Source organism: Hibiscus syriacus, unplaced genomic scaffold (assembly GCF_006381635.1).
Source record: "Hibiscus syriacus cultivar Baekdansim isolate YM2019G1 unplaced genomic scaffold, ASM638163v2 tig00110303_pilon, whole genome shotgun sequence".
NCBI classification, from domain to species: Eukaryota; Viridiplantae; Streptophyta; class Magnoliopsida; order Malvales; family Malvaceae; genus Hibiscus; species Hibiscus syriacus.
Genome location: NW_024062672.1, coordinates 479,560 through 495,735, shown reverse-complemented (window position 1 = coordinate 495,735; position 16,176 = coordinate 479,560). Strand labels below are relative to the sequence as shown.

The window sequence follows — 16,176 nt, the reverse complement described above, 5'->3', positions numbered from 1 at the left end:
TTATTTAAGAAAAAGAATGTGAAATTTAGTTTAATATGGTAAGGAAAAGTTAAAAAAAAAATCAAATTTAGAATTATTTGGTTAAAAATAATTATAATTATAATTATATAGGAAATAGGATTGCTTCCGATTGTTAGTCCAATATGCCCTTCACTTTAAAAATATTTAAAAAAGTTGCCCCAAATGATTTCGTTTATTGTATTCTCAATCCAAGGGTCTAAATTAAACCTATAAAATAGCTATAAACTGCATGTAATCAGTTACAAACCGTTGATCTCCCATATTAAAGATATTCCGAGTACAAAACATTAAATTCAGTTAAAACGTATCTTTCTATTTATTTAAACCTCGAACGCCATCCCCCAATCCAACGCTCCAGAATCACCCGCGAAACCCAACGGCGGATCCGCCAGCCCTAAATTCGTTCGATATTTAACTGCTATTAAGTTGGGGCCTTTGCACAGCTAGAGTGACTGCCGTTTGAGGTTCAAAAACTTCCCACCACGTCACCCCTAACGTTAACTTTAAAACCGTTAACCCAAACCCACAGAGTTTTGAAAAGCCTGGAAAGAAGAAAAATAAGACGTTAATTCTCCTCCATAACGGCAGTTAACGGAGACGTCGGTGATGATATATTCGTTATAATAATCCTTGGCCTCTTTTTATATAAATAAAAAACTCTTTGTTTTCCTCTCTTTAGATTCAACGGGCGAGGATTTCACGAAACCAAGGAAGCAACGTTTGAGTTCCTTCTAACAAAGACCTTTTTTTTGGTTCGAAAAGGGATTTTTCTCGAAGGAGCTGGAGCTTGATTCCCGCCACTCAAGTGGGTTTATGTTCTTGAATCATAATTCTTTTGTTTTGATTTTTTATGTATTTACTGTTATAATCATTTTCTTAAGCCTCAAGTTCAATTGATTCGTGAAATTTTCATTGTTGTTTTTACTTTTTCCGGGTTTAAACCCTAGAATTATGTTTAAGCGATGTGGGGTTTTGTTCTTTTTTCTTGTTTTCTTTGTTTCTTTTATCTGGTTAGTGAATTAAGATCTGAGTTTTGTCGTTTTTCTGCGCCTGGCGGTGCTGTGGATTTGGGATTTTGGTTAGAAGGTGGGGTTTTAAGGATTTGAAACGGTCATGAATCAGTTAATAAATGTTTTTCCTTTGTTGTTTCGAGATTATTGTAGAAAGTGATGGCTGAATTAAGGATAGAAGAAAGTTGTCTTCAGAAGAAGCAATTAACCACCGCCTCAAGTTCTTCTATATCCGAAGATGGCGGCAATGCGGTTGTAAAGTCCCCAGGTGTATCTAGTCCGGCACCAACATCACCAAGTCACCGGTATTGTTTCGGATTAACTTCTTTAGTTTTCTATTTTTTGCTCTACTTGTTTGGATTCAGCTGATTCTGCTTTTATTTTTTTTTTCAAACTTATGCTTTTCTGTTTCGGTGCAGTTTGTGATTACTAATTACATCAGATATCGATTCACCAGCACAGATTGTTGAGCATTTGTTTCTAATACTCATACTTGCTGTTAGCAAATTGCATTGAATTTTAATGTTTTGAATAATGTTTCAACCAGCTGTGAATAATTGTATTTTCATACTGAATTTTCAGGAGAACTACTGGCCCTATTAGGCGAGCAAAAGGTGGTTGGACGCCAGAAGAGGTAAAGCATTTTTTCCCTTTGTATTTGCATTAATTTCTATACGAAATATGGTCTAGGTAAAATGTTTTTTTTACATTCGGCCTTATGGGTAGAAAACCATTTAGAAGACAATCTAGGTGAGTTGTTTCATGGATTGTAGAACAATTGAAGATTCATTCATTGTTTACTCTTGTTCATTCTTTGGAGTTTTTGCCTTTTCTGTTAACATTGTTTGATGTTTTTATTGATTCCAGGATGAGACGTTAAGGAATGCTGTTGCAGCTTTTAAGGGGAAGAGTTGGAAAAAAATAGGTTTTATTCATTCCTTTGGAATTTTCGTATTTGTTACATGTGCTATTTTTATATACTTTTGTTGTCTGACAAAAAAGTAAGCTTAAGGTCATAGAGGAATGGGTAAAAATCATCATCTTGGCCTTTACATTTGTTTCAATTATGGTATCTGCTATGGTCTAACGGGTGTTAATATTTTCATATGGTGCAGCTGAATTTTTTCCAGATAGATCAGAGGTGCAATGTCTACACAGATGGCAGAAAGTCCTGAACCCCGATCTTGTTAAAGGACCTTGGACTCAAGAGGTAGACCTTTTAGGCTCTTTCCTTTACACTATCCATTTTTTTGCAACTCATAAAACAGGCATTAATCTATCTGTTGCTTTTTCTCCAGGAGGATGATAAAATTATTGAACTTGTATCAAAATATGGGCCCACAAAATGGTCTGTTATTGCAAAATCTTTGCCTGGACGGATAGGGAAACAATGCCGTGAGAGGTAATAATTTAAATTTTACTTCCTATTATTTGCATTCCTAGAGATTCCTTTAAACTGCTAGGTAATTTATTTGTATGTTAACTAAATTATGTACCAAAGTTTGTTAATTAAGTTTCATACAATGAGGCTATTGGTATTGTTCTTTTTATTAACCCATCTTGATGTCCCAACCTATTCACATAAAGAAAATGAATGGTTGATTATTCCATGCTTTATCAATGTTCTGCAGATGGCACAACCATTTGAATCCTGATATAAAGAAAGATGCTTGGACGTTAGAGGAGGAGTTGGCCCTTATGAATGCGCATCGGACATATGGGAACAAGTGGGCTGAAATTGCTAAAGTTTTACCTGGAAGGTATCGTTCTTTTTAGTTTGTAACTTGTGTTACATAGCTTGTGTTCTAAAGCTTTGCCAACATATTTGATCAAAGGGATGTTAGTAAATCATTTTTAAATGCCATTGAAGTGTTTTCATGTTGGCCTTAGCTTACGGTGGATTCTGTTTATACAGGACTGATAATGCAATAAAGAACCACTGGAATAGTTCCTTGAAGAAGAAGTTAGATTTCTATTTGGCTACAGGGAAGCTTCCGCCAGTTTCAAAGAATGGTTTCCAAAATGGGACTAAGGATATAAAAACACCTACTAACAAAATTTTCCTAGTTTGTTCGGAAAAAGAATCAGGTTCCCCTGCTCAAACATCATCTGAAACAACAAATACATGTAAGCTAAGTGAAGATGGGAAAGACCGATTGGAGTCCTCTGCTCCAGTTCAAGATATGGTTACTTCATCAAGTGTTGCTCCAAATCAGTCCGCTGATACTGAAAGTGCAAAGTGCAAGCCGCGGTCATCTGATGTAAATCCGTGCTGCAGTAACTCAGAGTCGGGGGTGAAGTTCGTGAATCAAGGAATGAGCTCTCAAATTGGTGAAGACAAAGTTTGTGAGACACAGGTAGGGCTTGACACTCCAACTTATGGCTCTTTATGTTGTGAATCACCTAGATTACGAGGTGGTACTACATTAGATTCAGAAAATTTTAGAAAGGGAGTGCAGCACGAATGGACTTCTATTAAATCACCGATTAGTTTCTTCACTCCGCCTTGTGTGAAGAGCAGTGGTTTTGGTAAACACAGTCCCGAGTATATTCTTAGAATTGCTGCTAAGACCTTCCCAAACACACCTTCTATATTTCGAAAGAGAAAGTCCAAAGCCCAGTCACATGCAACGTGGAACAAGGATGCTTTCAAGGATATGATTCTAGTATCTGGTGAACTGGAAAGAACTGAAAACAGTATAGAACGGTCTCAGTTTCATGATGGAGATTCATGTGAGAGTCCTGCTTGTCAAGACAATAGCAACACTGGGCCTAATTGTACAGCTTTTAATGCATCTCCTCCATACCGGTTAAGATCTAAAAGAACTGCTGTTTTTAAGTCGGTAGAGAGACAACTTGAGTTGACATTCGATAAAGAGAGGCATGAAGGTAAGACAAAAGCTTTGGATTTATCATTGATCGGCAGCACTCCTGTTGAAGACCGCTTGAATACGACAAGGATGGGAGTCACATAGCGCTCAAACTGTAAGTATGGCATTGCATTTCAAATTTTATAGCGTGTTGTGTTCTAGTGATTCTCCATTGTGATTTTCTACATTGATGATCAGTCAGTTGTGTTCATGCTTCCGTCCCAAACTTTGCCCGATTAGATTGAAATATCATGATAAACTATCAAAACTTTGCAATCACACGTATGCATAGAATCATGTTTCTCTATCGAGTAGCTTTTTGCTATCTCATTCAAGTTTATCCTGTTGATTTTCTCTATGGGCTTACTAACAATACCAAACAAATTAAAAATGCAAGAAAACCAGTTTACCATTTATTTCATTCCCTCTCTCTTTCCTGTCTGTCTTATAGGGTGGGAGAAATATTCTTTTGAAGTTGGCTCGGTGTTTCCGAAGCAATGACATCCGGATTGAGATTTGTCGTCCCAGCAGACTATGCGGGGCACCTTCAATGCCATTGCTCGATCATCTTGCAGATATTTGTTAATCTGACACTCTTAGTGGTATCAAGACATACATGAACCCCAATCATGGACAAAATCCCAGATTTCCAACCTGTGTCGTTTTGAAGAATAGACTCGGTATTTTGTACACCGACTCCAATAGAATGTTCCTAAGCTGAGATAGAGAGGTTGAAGGGGTTTCTGAGATATTTTTCTGTTCCCTCTCATTTGCATACAAAATAACAATAATAATATATTCTTCAATACATGTTGGTTGATTCTCTTTGCCAGCCTCCTGACAGTAAAATGGAATTTGTCTTCTACCTTTTTATCATCAAACTCTACTCTTAAGTAAAGTCTTTCTAAGCGAGTTTTTTACCCTCAAATTCAAACACATTTGCTGATTCAGATCCATGAGGCCAAAGCCACCCTTTGGTAAGCTTTGGGTAGAGAATGTAAAATGTAAGTGTCATAACCATTTTTCAGGTGTAACAATTATTTATTGTTTTACAAATACAGTTATGACTTTTAGTTTGGAAAATTGGGTGATTTTGGATTTGTTTGAATTAAATTGAAAAGAGTCGTCAACGACCTTTAGGTTAGGTATGTCGAATTCCTAAAAACGTTTTTTAAAAACAATTTTAAGAAAAATCGTTTTTTAAAACAAAAGTTGGTTTGCGTTTACTAAAGATTCTATTAAAACGGGTTTGGGAGTCGGTTACGCGTAGGGAAGGATTAACACCCTCACATCGCCCAAAATTGGTACTGTGTCGCTTACACGTTGTCGTAATGTTGGAAATTACAAATTGAATATAAAGTTAAAAGGAACCGTTTATTGAACATTGTTTAATTTGCTTCAAATTAATTAATTACAGAAAATTCTTTAACTCGAAAGGAAATCTCGAAATTAGCAATCCTCCATCTGGAAAGCTAACTCGATTATTTCTTATCAATAAAAGAATATTCCCTCATTAATAAATATACAAATCGAATATAAATGAAAATCGACGATTTGCATTCGCATATAGTGAAATAAATTGTGAATTAAAATAACACACATTGTCATATTGGATTGTACCACTTCGATCAAGTGATACTTTTCACGCCCGATCTACAAATTCGCGTTCTCGAAACTATTCAAATAACATTAATATTTAAGGAAATATAATAGAAACACATATGATGTAAAATAAAATATTTACAACATAAAATAACAACATTTACAATATGTACATACATAGGGGATTGAAAAGAAAAAAAAAATAAATATTACAAACCGAAATAAAACAACCAAAAAGTAAGTACTTGAAATTACAAGGACCAAAATAGTAAATACAGGAACTTAGGGACTAAAATAGTAATAACAGAAACCAAAAGGGCTAAACATTAATTATAAAATAAATCAGAGGGCAAAATCACAAATATGAAATAATACAAGCACTATAAATGTAAATAACCCATAAATAATATTTCGGACCAGACTGAAATAAATCGTAACATAAAGGATCAGATAATAATTAAATCCAAATTCCAACACTGATTAAAATACAATATTTGCAAATATCAGGGCCCAAATTCGAATAATAAAAAATATTATATACCACATGAAATCAGTGACTAACATGAAAAAATTACAAACATTATAGCCAAAATTAAATATTTACAACAATAATAATAACATATAATAATAAGACCAAAATACAAGTTTTGAAACATTAAGGCTCGAAATCAAATGAACATAATTTCATTTAAGGGTTGATACATAAGATTACAAAGACAAAGGGACTAAGGGAACTATTTACCCTTAAGAAAAAACACGCAGAACCCCCAACAAACGACGTCATTTTATGTTCGATATATAAGCCCAAAATGGGCTTTGTTTAACATTCTTCCCCCATTTGTTTCCTTTCAAATAAACGAAGAGAGAGGGAGTTCTCTGAAACTCTCTCAAACGAAGAGAGGTCGGGCATTGTGGCAAGACTCCTACGGCGGAGCCACGACAGCAAACGACAGCGTACAACTGTCAGAGGAGACCAAAAGGCTCCAAAAGATTCCTCTATTCTCACTCAACTCGAAACCCGACCCCATTTCATAAAAAAAAACCCTAGATCACTAGATCTAAGGTTTTACCTCTTGAGATTTTTGACAAACGGTGGCTTTTGGACTTTCCCCTTCGAACCGAGGTACGTTCTTTACTTTTCTTTTCACTTTTTTCAGTGTTTGGCTCAAGTGGGAAATATTTTTCATATTTTTTCTTTAATTTTCTCTTTTCCTTTGGGTTTGAATTGGTTCCCCTCTTTTTTTTCCTCCATTCTTTTTGCTCTACCCCGAATGGTTTCTCTCTAATCCCTGATTTTTCCTCTCTTTTTTAATTTTGTTTGCTTTTTTAGCTCGAATGTGGTTTTCTTTTGTTTTTTCTATTCGAGACCCTTCGATTTTAAAGGCCCTCAATGTTTTTTTTTCTCTCCCCCTTTTCATCACCGAATCTCCCTTGATTTATGGTTGATCTCAAATGGGATGTGGGCTCGGATTTGGTAAGTTGAATCCCGGATTTTCTGGGATTTATATTTCTCTCTTTTTTACTTTGGGTTTATTGTTGGTAGATTTTTCAATGGCAGCGTCAAAGGATATCGACAACGGCTTCGGGATGGCTCGACGAAGCGCGGCTCGGTGTTGGCTTGATGGCTCAGTAGCGTCACTGGCGATAGAAACATTGGCTGGTGGCGGAGGCTGGTGGATTAGGGTTTAGAAACCGTAATATGTTTTAGGTTATCATTGGGTCAGGTCGGGTCGGATTCGGGCCTGAACCGAGTCTGGATCGGGTCTCCATTTGGATCATGGGCGGCTTAGATTTGTAATCTGATAGGCTTTGTTTTGTGGGTCTGCACAAAATGTAATAAAAATAATTAATAATAATAATAATAATTTTACCCGGGTAAAAATGGGTGTCTACAGCTGCCCCTCTTTGCTCATTCTTGTGTTAACAAGAATAGGGCAAAGACGAAAAAGACAACCAATTTTTGTTCTATTTTTTATTTAAAATTGATGGTGTTTGTTGTTTGGAGATGACACTGCTCATACACAATGAAGAGTTTTGGTCGTCTAAGGGTTGACACGGCTCCTACGTGATGAGGAGATTAGGTCGGGTGATGACACAACTCATACGTGATGAAGAGTTATGGCCATCTAAAAATGATAACACGGTTCCTACATGATGAGGACGACTGGTTATCTAGGGGTGACACGACTCCTACATAATGAGGAGATCTGGTCAGGTGATGACAGTGCTCATCTGTTCATGAGTTTTGGTCATCTAAAGGTGATAACACGGTTCCACTCTGATGGAGACAGCTGGTTATCTAAGTTGAAACAACTCCTACATAATGAGGAGATCTGTTCAGGTGATGACACTGCTCATCTGTTCATGAGTCTTGGCCATCTAAAGGTGATAACACGGTTCCAATATGATAGGGACGACTGGTTATCTAAGTTGACACAACTCCTACATAATGAGGAGATCTGATCAGGTGATGACACTGCTCATCTGTTCATGAGTCTTGGCCATCTAAGGGTGATAACATGGTTTCACTCTGATGGGGGATGGATGGTTATCTAAGTTGACATAACACATACATAATGAGGAGATCTGGTCAGGTGATGACATTGCTCATTTGTTTATAAGTCTTGGCCATATAGGGATGATAACACTGCTCATACAATGATAAGTCTTGGTTATCTAGGGTTGACACTGCTCATCTGTTCATAAGTCTTGGCCAGGGGATTTTGGTTTCAAAAGAAACCGATTCAGAGATAATGCTTCAAGCTGTCTTAAACTAGACAAAATTTTTGTTTCCTAGGAAACAAAATCAAAGATACTTTATGTCTCAAATGAGACAAAATTTGTTTTGAAAGAAAATTATTTTAAGCGAGACAATAGTTTGTTTAGAGAGAAACAATATCAAAGGATACTGATACTCTGCTTATTCCTGCTGGTGGAGGAAATACCTTCAGAAGATCTGATCATTCGTATCAGGATTTTGAATCCCCAAAGATGCCCCAATATTCGATGTTAAATCTCCAAATATGCCTTAACATTTGATGTTGAAACTTCAAAGATGCCCTCATTGTTCCTCGTTTATTACTTTAACGCAGATTCTAAGCATAAACTTTGTGTCTGAGAGCCACATGTCATTTACCAAGATCTACTCTAGAGAGATTTTCATGTTTGAAAAGTGTTTTTCTTCTTCTTTTATTTTCAAAATCTGAAAATATCAATTAGAAGAGTTTTGAAAAATGTTTAATAAAAGATTTTGAAAATATTGCTCATTTTTAGGTTTTACAAGTGTGATAAATCATAAAACTAGAGTTCATTGGATATCAAAGAACTAATTACATTGTTAATCTTTCAATAAATTATAGTTAATTGACAAGTGTCAAGATCAAAGTTATCTTTGGGAAATGATTAAGTAAGGAAAGGGTAAAATGTCTCAGGTTGTTGTTTTTGGTCAATAGTTTGGCCTTCTTGTTTCTTTGATTCTCACTGATTTGATGGGGTAGTTTGTATGCTCCTCTACTAGAAGTGATCTCCGACTCCCAGCTCTCATGGTCACACTCAATTGTATGATGCCTTATCAAGAAATTTGTGCGATCGCCTCAGCTGCACAATTTTTATATTCGAGTTGACTTTTCTGGTTTTCAACTCAAATCCTCCTTTGCTTTCAAGACATTATTCATAATTTATATCTTGAACCCTCTTTTTTATTTTTCTCTATCATGCATTAAAGATTTTAGAAAACATTTTGCAAATAAAGATTAATCCTGATGTGTGGGATGAAATCTGAAGATAGTCTCTTCTGTTTCGAAATCCATGTATGATTAGAAGGGACTTTTAAAGCATGTAATGTAGGCTATGGTTCATGGTTATGAAAGAAAGGGATAAATAGACCCAAACAAATTTTTAAAGGTTATTAAACCAAGGATCAATTCATTCTGATGCCTTCAATCTTGTATTGCTCAATTTGAATATGCTCGTATGTTTTTCTCTTGATGCTTTATCTGGATGCTCCATGATCTTCGAGTGAAGTGATTCAATGATTCTGAAATGATTGTACTAGATCAATCTCATAGTTTGAAGTTTGATGCGCCATTCGTCTTGAGGGAATCTTTACATGTGATTCTTGTCCCTTTTTCTTTGTTTATTTTATCTTTTTGCTCTTTGCTTCTTTTCTTTTTGCTCTTTCTTTGCTTTTTTTCTCTTCGTTTTGATTGGATCTTTGCACTTGGAATTTGGTTCACCTTTCGGTATCTCCTCTGGATTGAGGTCTTCACTCATGTGAGCAAATTTCTTCTACCTTGCCCCTAGTGTGGAGGGTGACCCTTGATTAGGGTTGAATCAGAAGAAAAATATTATAGGCTCAAAAGGGGACAACAAGGGATATATATATATATATGTGGATAAATAAAACAAAGCCGTTCATCATCTCATACATTAAAGTCTTTGCAGAAGAGGTATCCCCAAGGGGATAGATTTTCAAGATTAATTTTTTTTATTCACATGAAAAAATATAATTAATGCATGATAGAATTATTTCAAATTAATTCTCATTTTCTACTTCTTGCCCCAGCATGACTCAATTTTACAAGCTCAACTTCAGAAAATTGATGCAAGGTATCTCAAGTTGTGTCTTATGGTAAGAAGGTTCATGCTCAAGTGAACATCTTGTACTCAATGCTTCAGGTTTTATTAGTATAAAAATGTCAGTTTTGCGTCTAAAAACGACGGTATGACTTTATTGAAACAAAGAATGGTATGTATATGACTCTTTGTGTCTCAAAAAGTTAAAGGCAACGTTCAAAAGTCTAAAAAATAAGAAATGTCAAAATTTGGTCATTTGGTAGTGACCATGAATTATTTTAGGTAAAGAATCGAGAGATTTTATTTTTGGGGTTTTAGACATGATAAGAAAGGTCTAATCTTTCCATATGTCAAAAATCTATAATTCTTAAAGAATTAAAAGAATCCTTAATTCATTCGATATTCGAAGAACTAAAGATTAAAAATTCATTCAATTATTCACCTCAGAAGGTAGGATAAATTCAGTCATTTAAAAGATGAAACAAATATGAAAGACATAACAAAAATGTGTTCAAACAAAACAATGCTCTCGTTGCAATGTGGTAGATGCCATGCCCCCATCCTTCTTCGATTATTCATGCCCCTGAATCCATCTGGTTCTGGATCTCGCACTTCAGTGCCTTACAGTTTTCAGCAGAATGTCTAGAGCTTTCTATGCGGTCGTTGTACAGGAGATCAACATCATAACCCTCAGGATATGGGGACTATTTTCTCAGATCATCCTGGAAGGCTCAGTCTTACAACCAGCTGAATAAGCTCCAACTGTATTGATTTCAGCTTTTTGCTTATATGTGGTGTCACGTGGTTAGGACCACTTTATAGAATCCTCCATGAATATTTCCATGTTTGTTTTATGAAAATGCTTAAAAACGAAATGCAAAATGCAAAGATGCAAATGCAAATGCAAATGCAAAAACTATTGATCCCAAAGATGAATATCGTAGAATAATTTTCACCAGTGATAAAAGCCTTCACATTACAAGATAGTCCACTTTACAAACATGCCTTTGCTTAGATGGTTGAGCATGAAGTAGACCACTTTTTCGTTTTAGATCCTCGTCCTTGAAAATGATAATTATGGTAATCAGATCTCGTAGGCTGTCTCAGCATGGTGCTATTACCAAGTGAATGACTACCATTGAAGAAATGATCGGTATGGATGTCCTTTGTAGTGATAAGACGAAGACATTAACTCTTAATAATCTGAGTGTTGATAGAAACTTGATTGAGGTGTTTGCAAAGGATATTGATAAGGAGCATGTTGTTTTGCTTGCATCAAGAGCCTCTAGAATTGAAAATCAAGATGTCATTGATGTTATCATTGTTGGAATGCTTGCTGATCCAAAAGAGGCAAGAGCTGGTATCAGAGAGGTGTACGTCTTGACTTTCAATCCTGTAGACAAGAGAACTGCTTTGACTTACATTAATTCAAATGGTAACTAGCATCGAGCAAGCAAATGTGCTTCTTAACTGATCTTAACCCTTTCAAAGCAAAAGAAGATGTTAAGAATAAGGTTCATTCTATCATAGATAAGTTTGCAGATCATGGACTTCAGTCATTAAGTGTTGCAAGATAGCAAGTTCCAGAAAAACAAAAGAAGGTGCTGGCACTCCATGGTAATTTGTTGGTTTGTTTCCTATATTTGATCCTCCAAGTCATGACAGTGCAGAGACCATTCATAGAGCTCTTAATCTTGGTGTCATTTTCAAGATGATTTCGGGTGATCAACTTGCTATTGTAAAGGGGACTAGCCAACGACTTGGAATGGGAACAAACATGTATCTATCTGTTTTTTTGCTTGGTCAAGACAAGCATGCAAGCATAACTTCCCTCCCCATAGAAGAGTTGATTGAGAAGCCAGATGGGTTTGTTGGCGTCTTTCCGGAGCACAAATACGAAATTGTGAAGAAGTTGCAAGAGATGAAGCACATTTGTGGAATGACTAGAGAAGGAATTAATGATGCTCTTTCTTTGAAGAAGGTTGATATTGGTATCGCTGTGGCTGATGCTATTGATGCGGCACAGAGCACTTCAGATATTGTTCTTACATAACCTGGACTAAGCATTAATATCAGTACGGTGTTAACTAGCAGAGCCATTTTCCAGAGGATGAAGAACTACACTATATATGCAGTCTCCCTTACTATCCGTATTATGTTTGGGTTTATGTTTATTGGTCTCATCTGGAAGTTTGATTTTTCACCATTCATGGTTCTGATCATTTTCATTCTAAATTATGAGACCATCATGACAATTTCAAAGGACAGAGTAAGGCCGTCTCCCTTGCCTAATAGCTGAAAACTGAAAGAAATTTTTTCCACCAAAATTGTGCTTGGAGGCTACTTGGCATTGATGACTATCTTTTTTCTAGGTTAGGCATGATAACCACTTCTTCTCGGACAAATTTGGTGTAAAGTCTCTAAGGGACAGGGAGGATCAAATGATGTGTGTTTTATATTTACAAGTGAGCATTGTGAGCCAATCTCTAATTTTTTATGTGACTAGATCACGTAGCTAGTCTTATGTTGAGCATCCCAGACTGCTACTGGTCACTGCCTTTGTTATTGCATAGTTGGTTTCTACTTTGATTGTTGTTAAACTGGGGATTTGCAAGGATTCAAGGAATATGATGGGTATGGTCCAGTGTCACATAACTTTATAGTGTTGTTTTTTACATCCCACTTGATCTAATGAAGTTTTTCATTCGTTACATCTAAAGTGGAAGTCAGTGCAGAAGTTAGTGCGTCGCTCCTAGCGATTAGATGATCATAGATAAGAATCTACTGTTAGATTACTCCTCAGATCAATGAATTATCATTTAGTTCTCTAATATTGCACGATCGTCGAGCTCACTGCTTCGTCTCGGATCTTTATATTTGTAACTGATGCCCCTCAATGCTTTATAAACTAACTCTGTTAATGCTTCTGTGGTGCTGAAGTCAATGCGTCACTTCTTGATGACTAGTGATGACATGATTGTAGAGGAGACTCCATTGTTGGATTACTACTCGACTTAGTGGATCATTATTTCAGTGTTGCATGATCTTCGAGCAAGTCTCAATCTGGTATTCTGAACTTCTTTTAGCCTTCGGTGCATGTCTGTATACGCGATTGCTTGATTAAAAACTTTTATCTCTTCTTAAGAAAAATTTCTCATGAATATCCCATTACGGATCAACATTTTCGCATTATGTTATGATGATGCAATGTAATGCAAAAAATGATAAAAAAAATGACAAAGACAAAAGAAATAAGTTAGTGTACACAAACAAAAATAAAGAAATTAGTTAATGCACAACAATAGAAAAGAAATTAGTTAATACAGGTGAGACAATTAGTACAGATAAAAATGTTATTAAAAGATGAATATAAAACCTACCCCTTCATGATATCTACCCGAACATGCTTTTATTAGATAACATTCATACCCATACATGTTATCTACCTACAACGATAATTTTCTAGAAATTGATCTTAACCACATGGTATCTAGTTCGCTTTCTTTTATTCAAAAATAACAAATATATTCTACGAACTTAAAGCAAAAAGGTAAAGCTTTAGAAATACTCCTCCTTTGTGTACACTTAATTTGGATACCTATTGACGGACAAAGGTTATATATGACTATACCTAGGGTGACCATTCTACGGTTCACTACATGCATGGTTTCGGCTCTAATAGGAAAAGGGTACTCGAATTGTCTTTGATGTCGGTGCCCCCTTGGGCTGCCAAACCCTCGATCCTCACCCATTACAGGTTTCGAATAGAACGAGTTCAATTCAAGGGGATTCACTGCCTTAAACCCATACGAGGAATAAATCCCTACGAAGGTATAAGGTATGTATCCCATGGGTTATTTGTTAAAACTCATACAAAAAATAAATTCTTACGAGAGTAAAGCATTCACCCAACTTTCTTTGGATCGAATCTCGTGTCTAGAGCTTATGTTATACAAATGCACGTGATGTGTGTAAGGATGAACTTACCTACCTTTGACTCTAAAGAAAAAGAAAACTCTCCAGAGAGATTTGAACACTGCTGAAAACACAGATTTAAAACATTAGTATCACAATTAAAAATAAAGTAATTAAGAAACTTCAATAAATGGATCATAAGTTAACTAAAGACTCGAACTCATAATTTTGACCACAACGACAATGTGTAAGCAACTTATAGCCTGACTCTTTAAAAGAAATCCCCAGTGGAGTCGCCAAACTGTCATAACCATTTTTCAGGTGGAACAATTATTTATTGTTTTAAAAACATAGTTATGACTTTTATTTTGGAAAATCGAGTATTTTGGATTTGTTTGAATTAAATTGAAAAAAACGTCTTTTAAAAATAATTTTAAGAAAAATCATTTTTTAAGAAAAAAGTTGGTAAGCGTTTACCAAAGATTCTATTAAAACGGGTTCGAGAGTCAGTTACTCGTGGGGAAGAATTAGCACCCCCACAGCACCCAAAATTGGTACTGTGTCGCTTACACATTGTTGTAATGTTGGAAATTATAAATCGAATATAAAGTTAAAAGATGAATCGTTTATTGAACATTGTTTAATTCTCTTCGAATGAATTAATTACAGAAAATTCTTTAACTCGAAAGAAAATCTCGAAATTAGCAATCCTCCATCGGGAAAGTAACTCGACTATTTAGTATCAATAAAAGAATATTCCCTCATTAATAAATATACGAATCGAATATAAATGAAAATCGACGATTTGCATTCGCATACAGTGAAATAAATTATGAATTAAAATAACACACATTGTATTACTAAAATAAATTAATTAGTCAAATAAAATTGATTTATTTCAAGTTCTTATTTGTTCGAATGTCGTATTGGATTGTACCACTTCGATCAAGTGATACTTTCCACGTCCGTTCTACAAATTCGCGTTCTCGAAACTATTCAAATAACATTAATATTTAAGGAAATATAATAGAAACACATATGATGTAAAATAAAATATTTACAACATAAAATAACAACATTTACAATATATACATACATAGGGGATTGAAATGAAAACAAATAAATATTACGAACTGAAATAGAATGACCAAAAAGTAAGTACTTGAAATTACAAGGACCAAAATAGTAAATACATGAACTTAGGGACTAAAATAGTAATAACAGAAACCAAAAGGGCTAAACATTAATTATAAAATAAATCAGAGGGCAAAATCACAAATATGAAATAATACAAGCACTATAAATATAAATAACCCATAAATAATATTTAGGACCAGACTGAAATAAATTGTAACATAAAGGATCAGATAATAATTAAACCCAAATTCCAGCAGTGATTCAAATATAATATGTACAAATATCAGGGCCCAAATTCGAATAATAAAAAATATTATATACCACATTAAATCGGTGACTAACATGAAAAAATTACAAACATTATAGCCAAAATTAAATATTTACAACAATAATAATAACATATAATAATAAGACCAAAATACAAGTTTTGAAACATTAAGGCTCAAAATCAAATGAACATAATTTCATTTAAGGGTTGATACGTAAGATTACAAGACAGAGGGACTAAGGAAACTGTTTACCCTTAAGCAAAAACACGCATAACCCCCCAGCAAACGACGCCGTTTTGTGTTCGACATATAAGCCCAAAATGTGCTTTGTTTAACATTCTTCCCCCATTTGTTTCCTTTCAAATAAATGAAGAGAGAGAGAGAGAGTTCTCTGGAACTCTCTCAAACGAAGATAGGTCGACCACTGTGGCCAGAGGCTCTCACTACAGGGCTAACGTCGGAGCCACGGCGGCATACAGCTGCCGGAGGAGACCAAAAGGTTTCAAAAGATTCCCTTCTTCTCACTCAACTCGAAACTCGACCCCGTTTCATAAAAAAAAACCTATAACACTAGATCTAAGGTTTTACCTCTTGAGATTTTTGACAAACGATGACTTTTGGACTTTCCCCTTCGAACCGAGGTACGTTCTTTACTTCTCTTTTCATTTTTTTCGGTGTTTGGTTCAAATGGGAAATATTTTTTCAGATTTTTTCTTTAATTTGCTCTCTGCCTTTGGTTTGAATCGATTCCCCTCTCTTTTTTCCTCACTTCTTTTT

At 35.3% G+C, this 16,176-nt stretch overlaps 1 protein-coding gene and 1 pseudogene across 2 annotated transcripts; both read left to right on the top strand.

Moving 5' to 3' along the window:
- The first annotated feature begins 685 nt into the window (after positions 1–685).
- On the top strand, positions 686–4,733 carry LOC120116742 (transcription factor MYB3R-3-like). 2 transcript variants are annotated; one of them, XM_039137148.1, is made up of 9 exons: positions 686–826; positions 1,185–1,336; positions 1,614–1,665; positions 1,899–1,956; positions 2,147–2,241; positions 2,330–2,433; positions 2,663–2,791; positions 2,947–4,016; positions 4,353–4,733. In XM_039137148.1, exons 2-8 carry the CDS (start codon positions 1,191–1,193, stop codon positions 4,004–4,006), a joined length of 1,644 nt encoding a protein of 547 aa, XP_038993079.1. In that variant the 5' UTR covers positions 686–826; positions 1,185–1,190; the 3' UTR covers positions 4,007–4,016; positions 4,353–4,733. The 2 variants fall into 2 exon arrangements, with proteins under 2 accessions (XP_038993079.1, XP_038993080.1); XM_039137149.1 differs by having other exon boundaries at positions 687–826; positions 1,175–1,336.
- A 6,473-nt stretch (positions 4,734–11,206) lies between these two features.
- LOC120116851 lies at positions 11,207–12,455 on the top strand (annotated as a pseudogene).
- Positions 12,456–16,176: the final 3,721 nt, after the last annotated feature.

What these genes read in the sequence shown, in the direction of transcription:
- LOC120116742 (XM_039137148.1), top strand. Translation starts at nt 1,191, where the DNA reads ATGGCTGAATTAAGGATAGAAGAAAGTTGTCTTCAGAAGAAGCAATTA. An exon ending in CCAACATCACCAAGTCACCG is followed by an intron (nt 1,337 to 1,613) that starts GTATTGTTTCGG and finishes CTGAATTTTCAG; the next exon opens with GAGAACTACTGGCCCTATTA. An exon ending in GGGAAACAATGCCGTGAGAG is followed by an intron (nt 2,434 to 2,662) that starts GTAATAATTTAA and finishes AATGTTCTGCAG; the next exon opens with ATGGCACAACCATTTGAATC.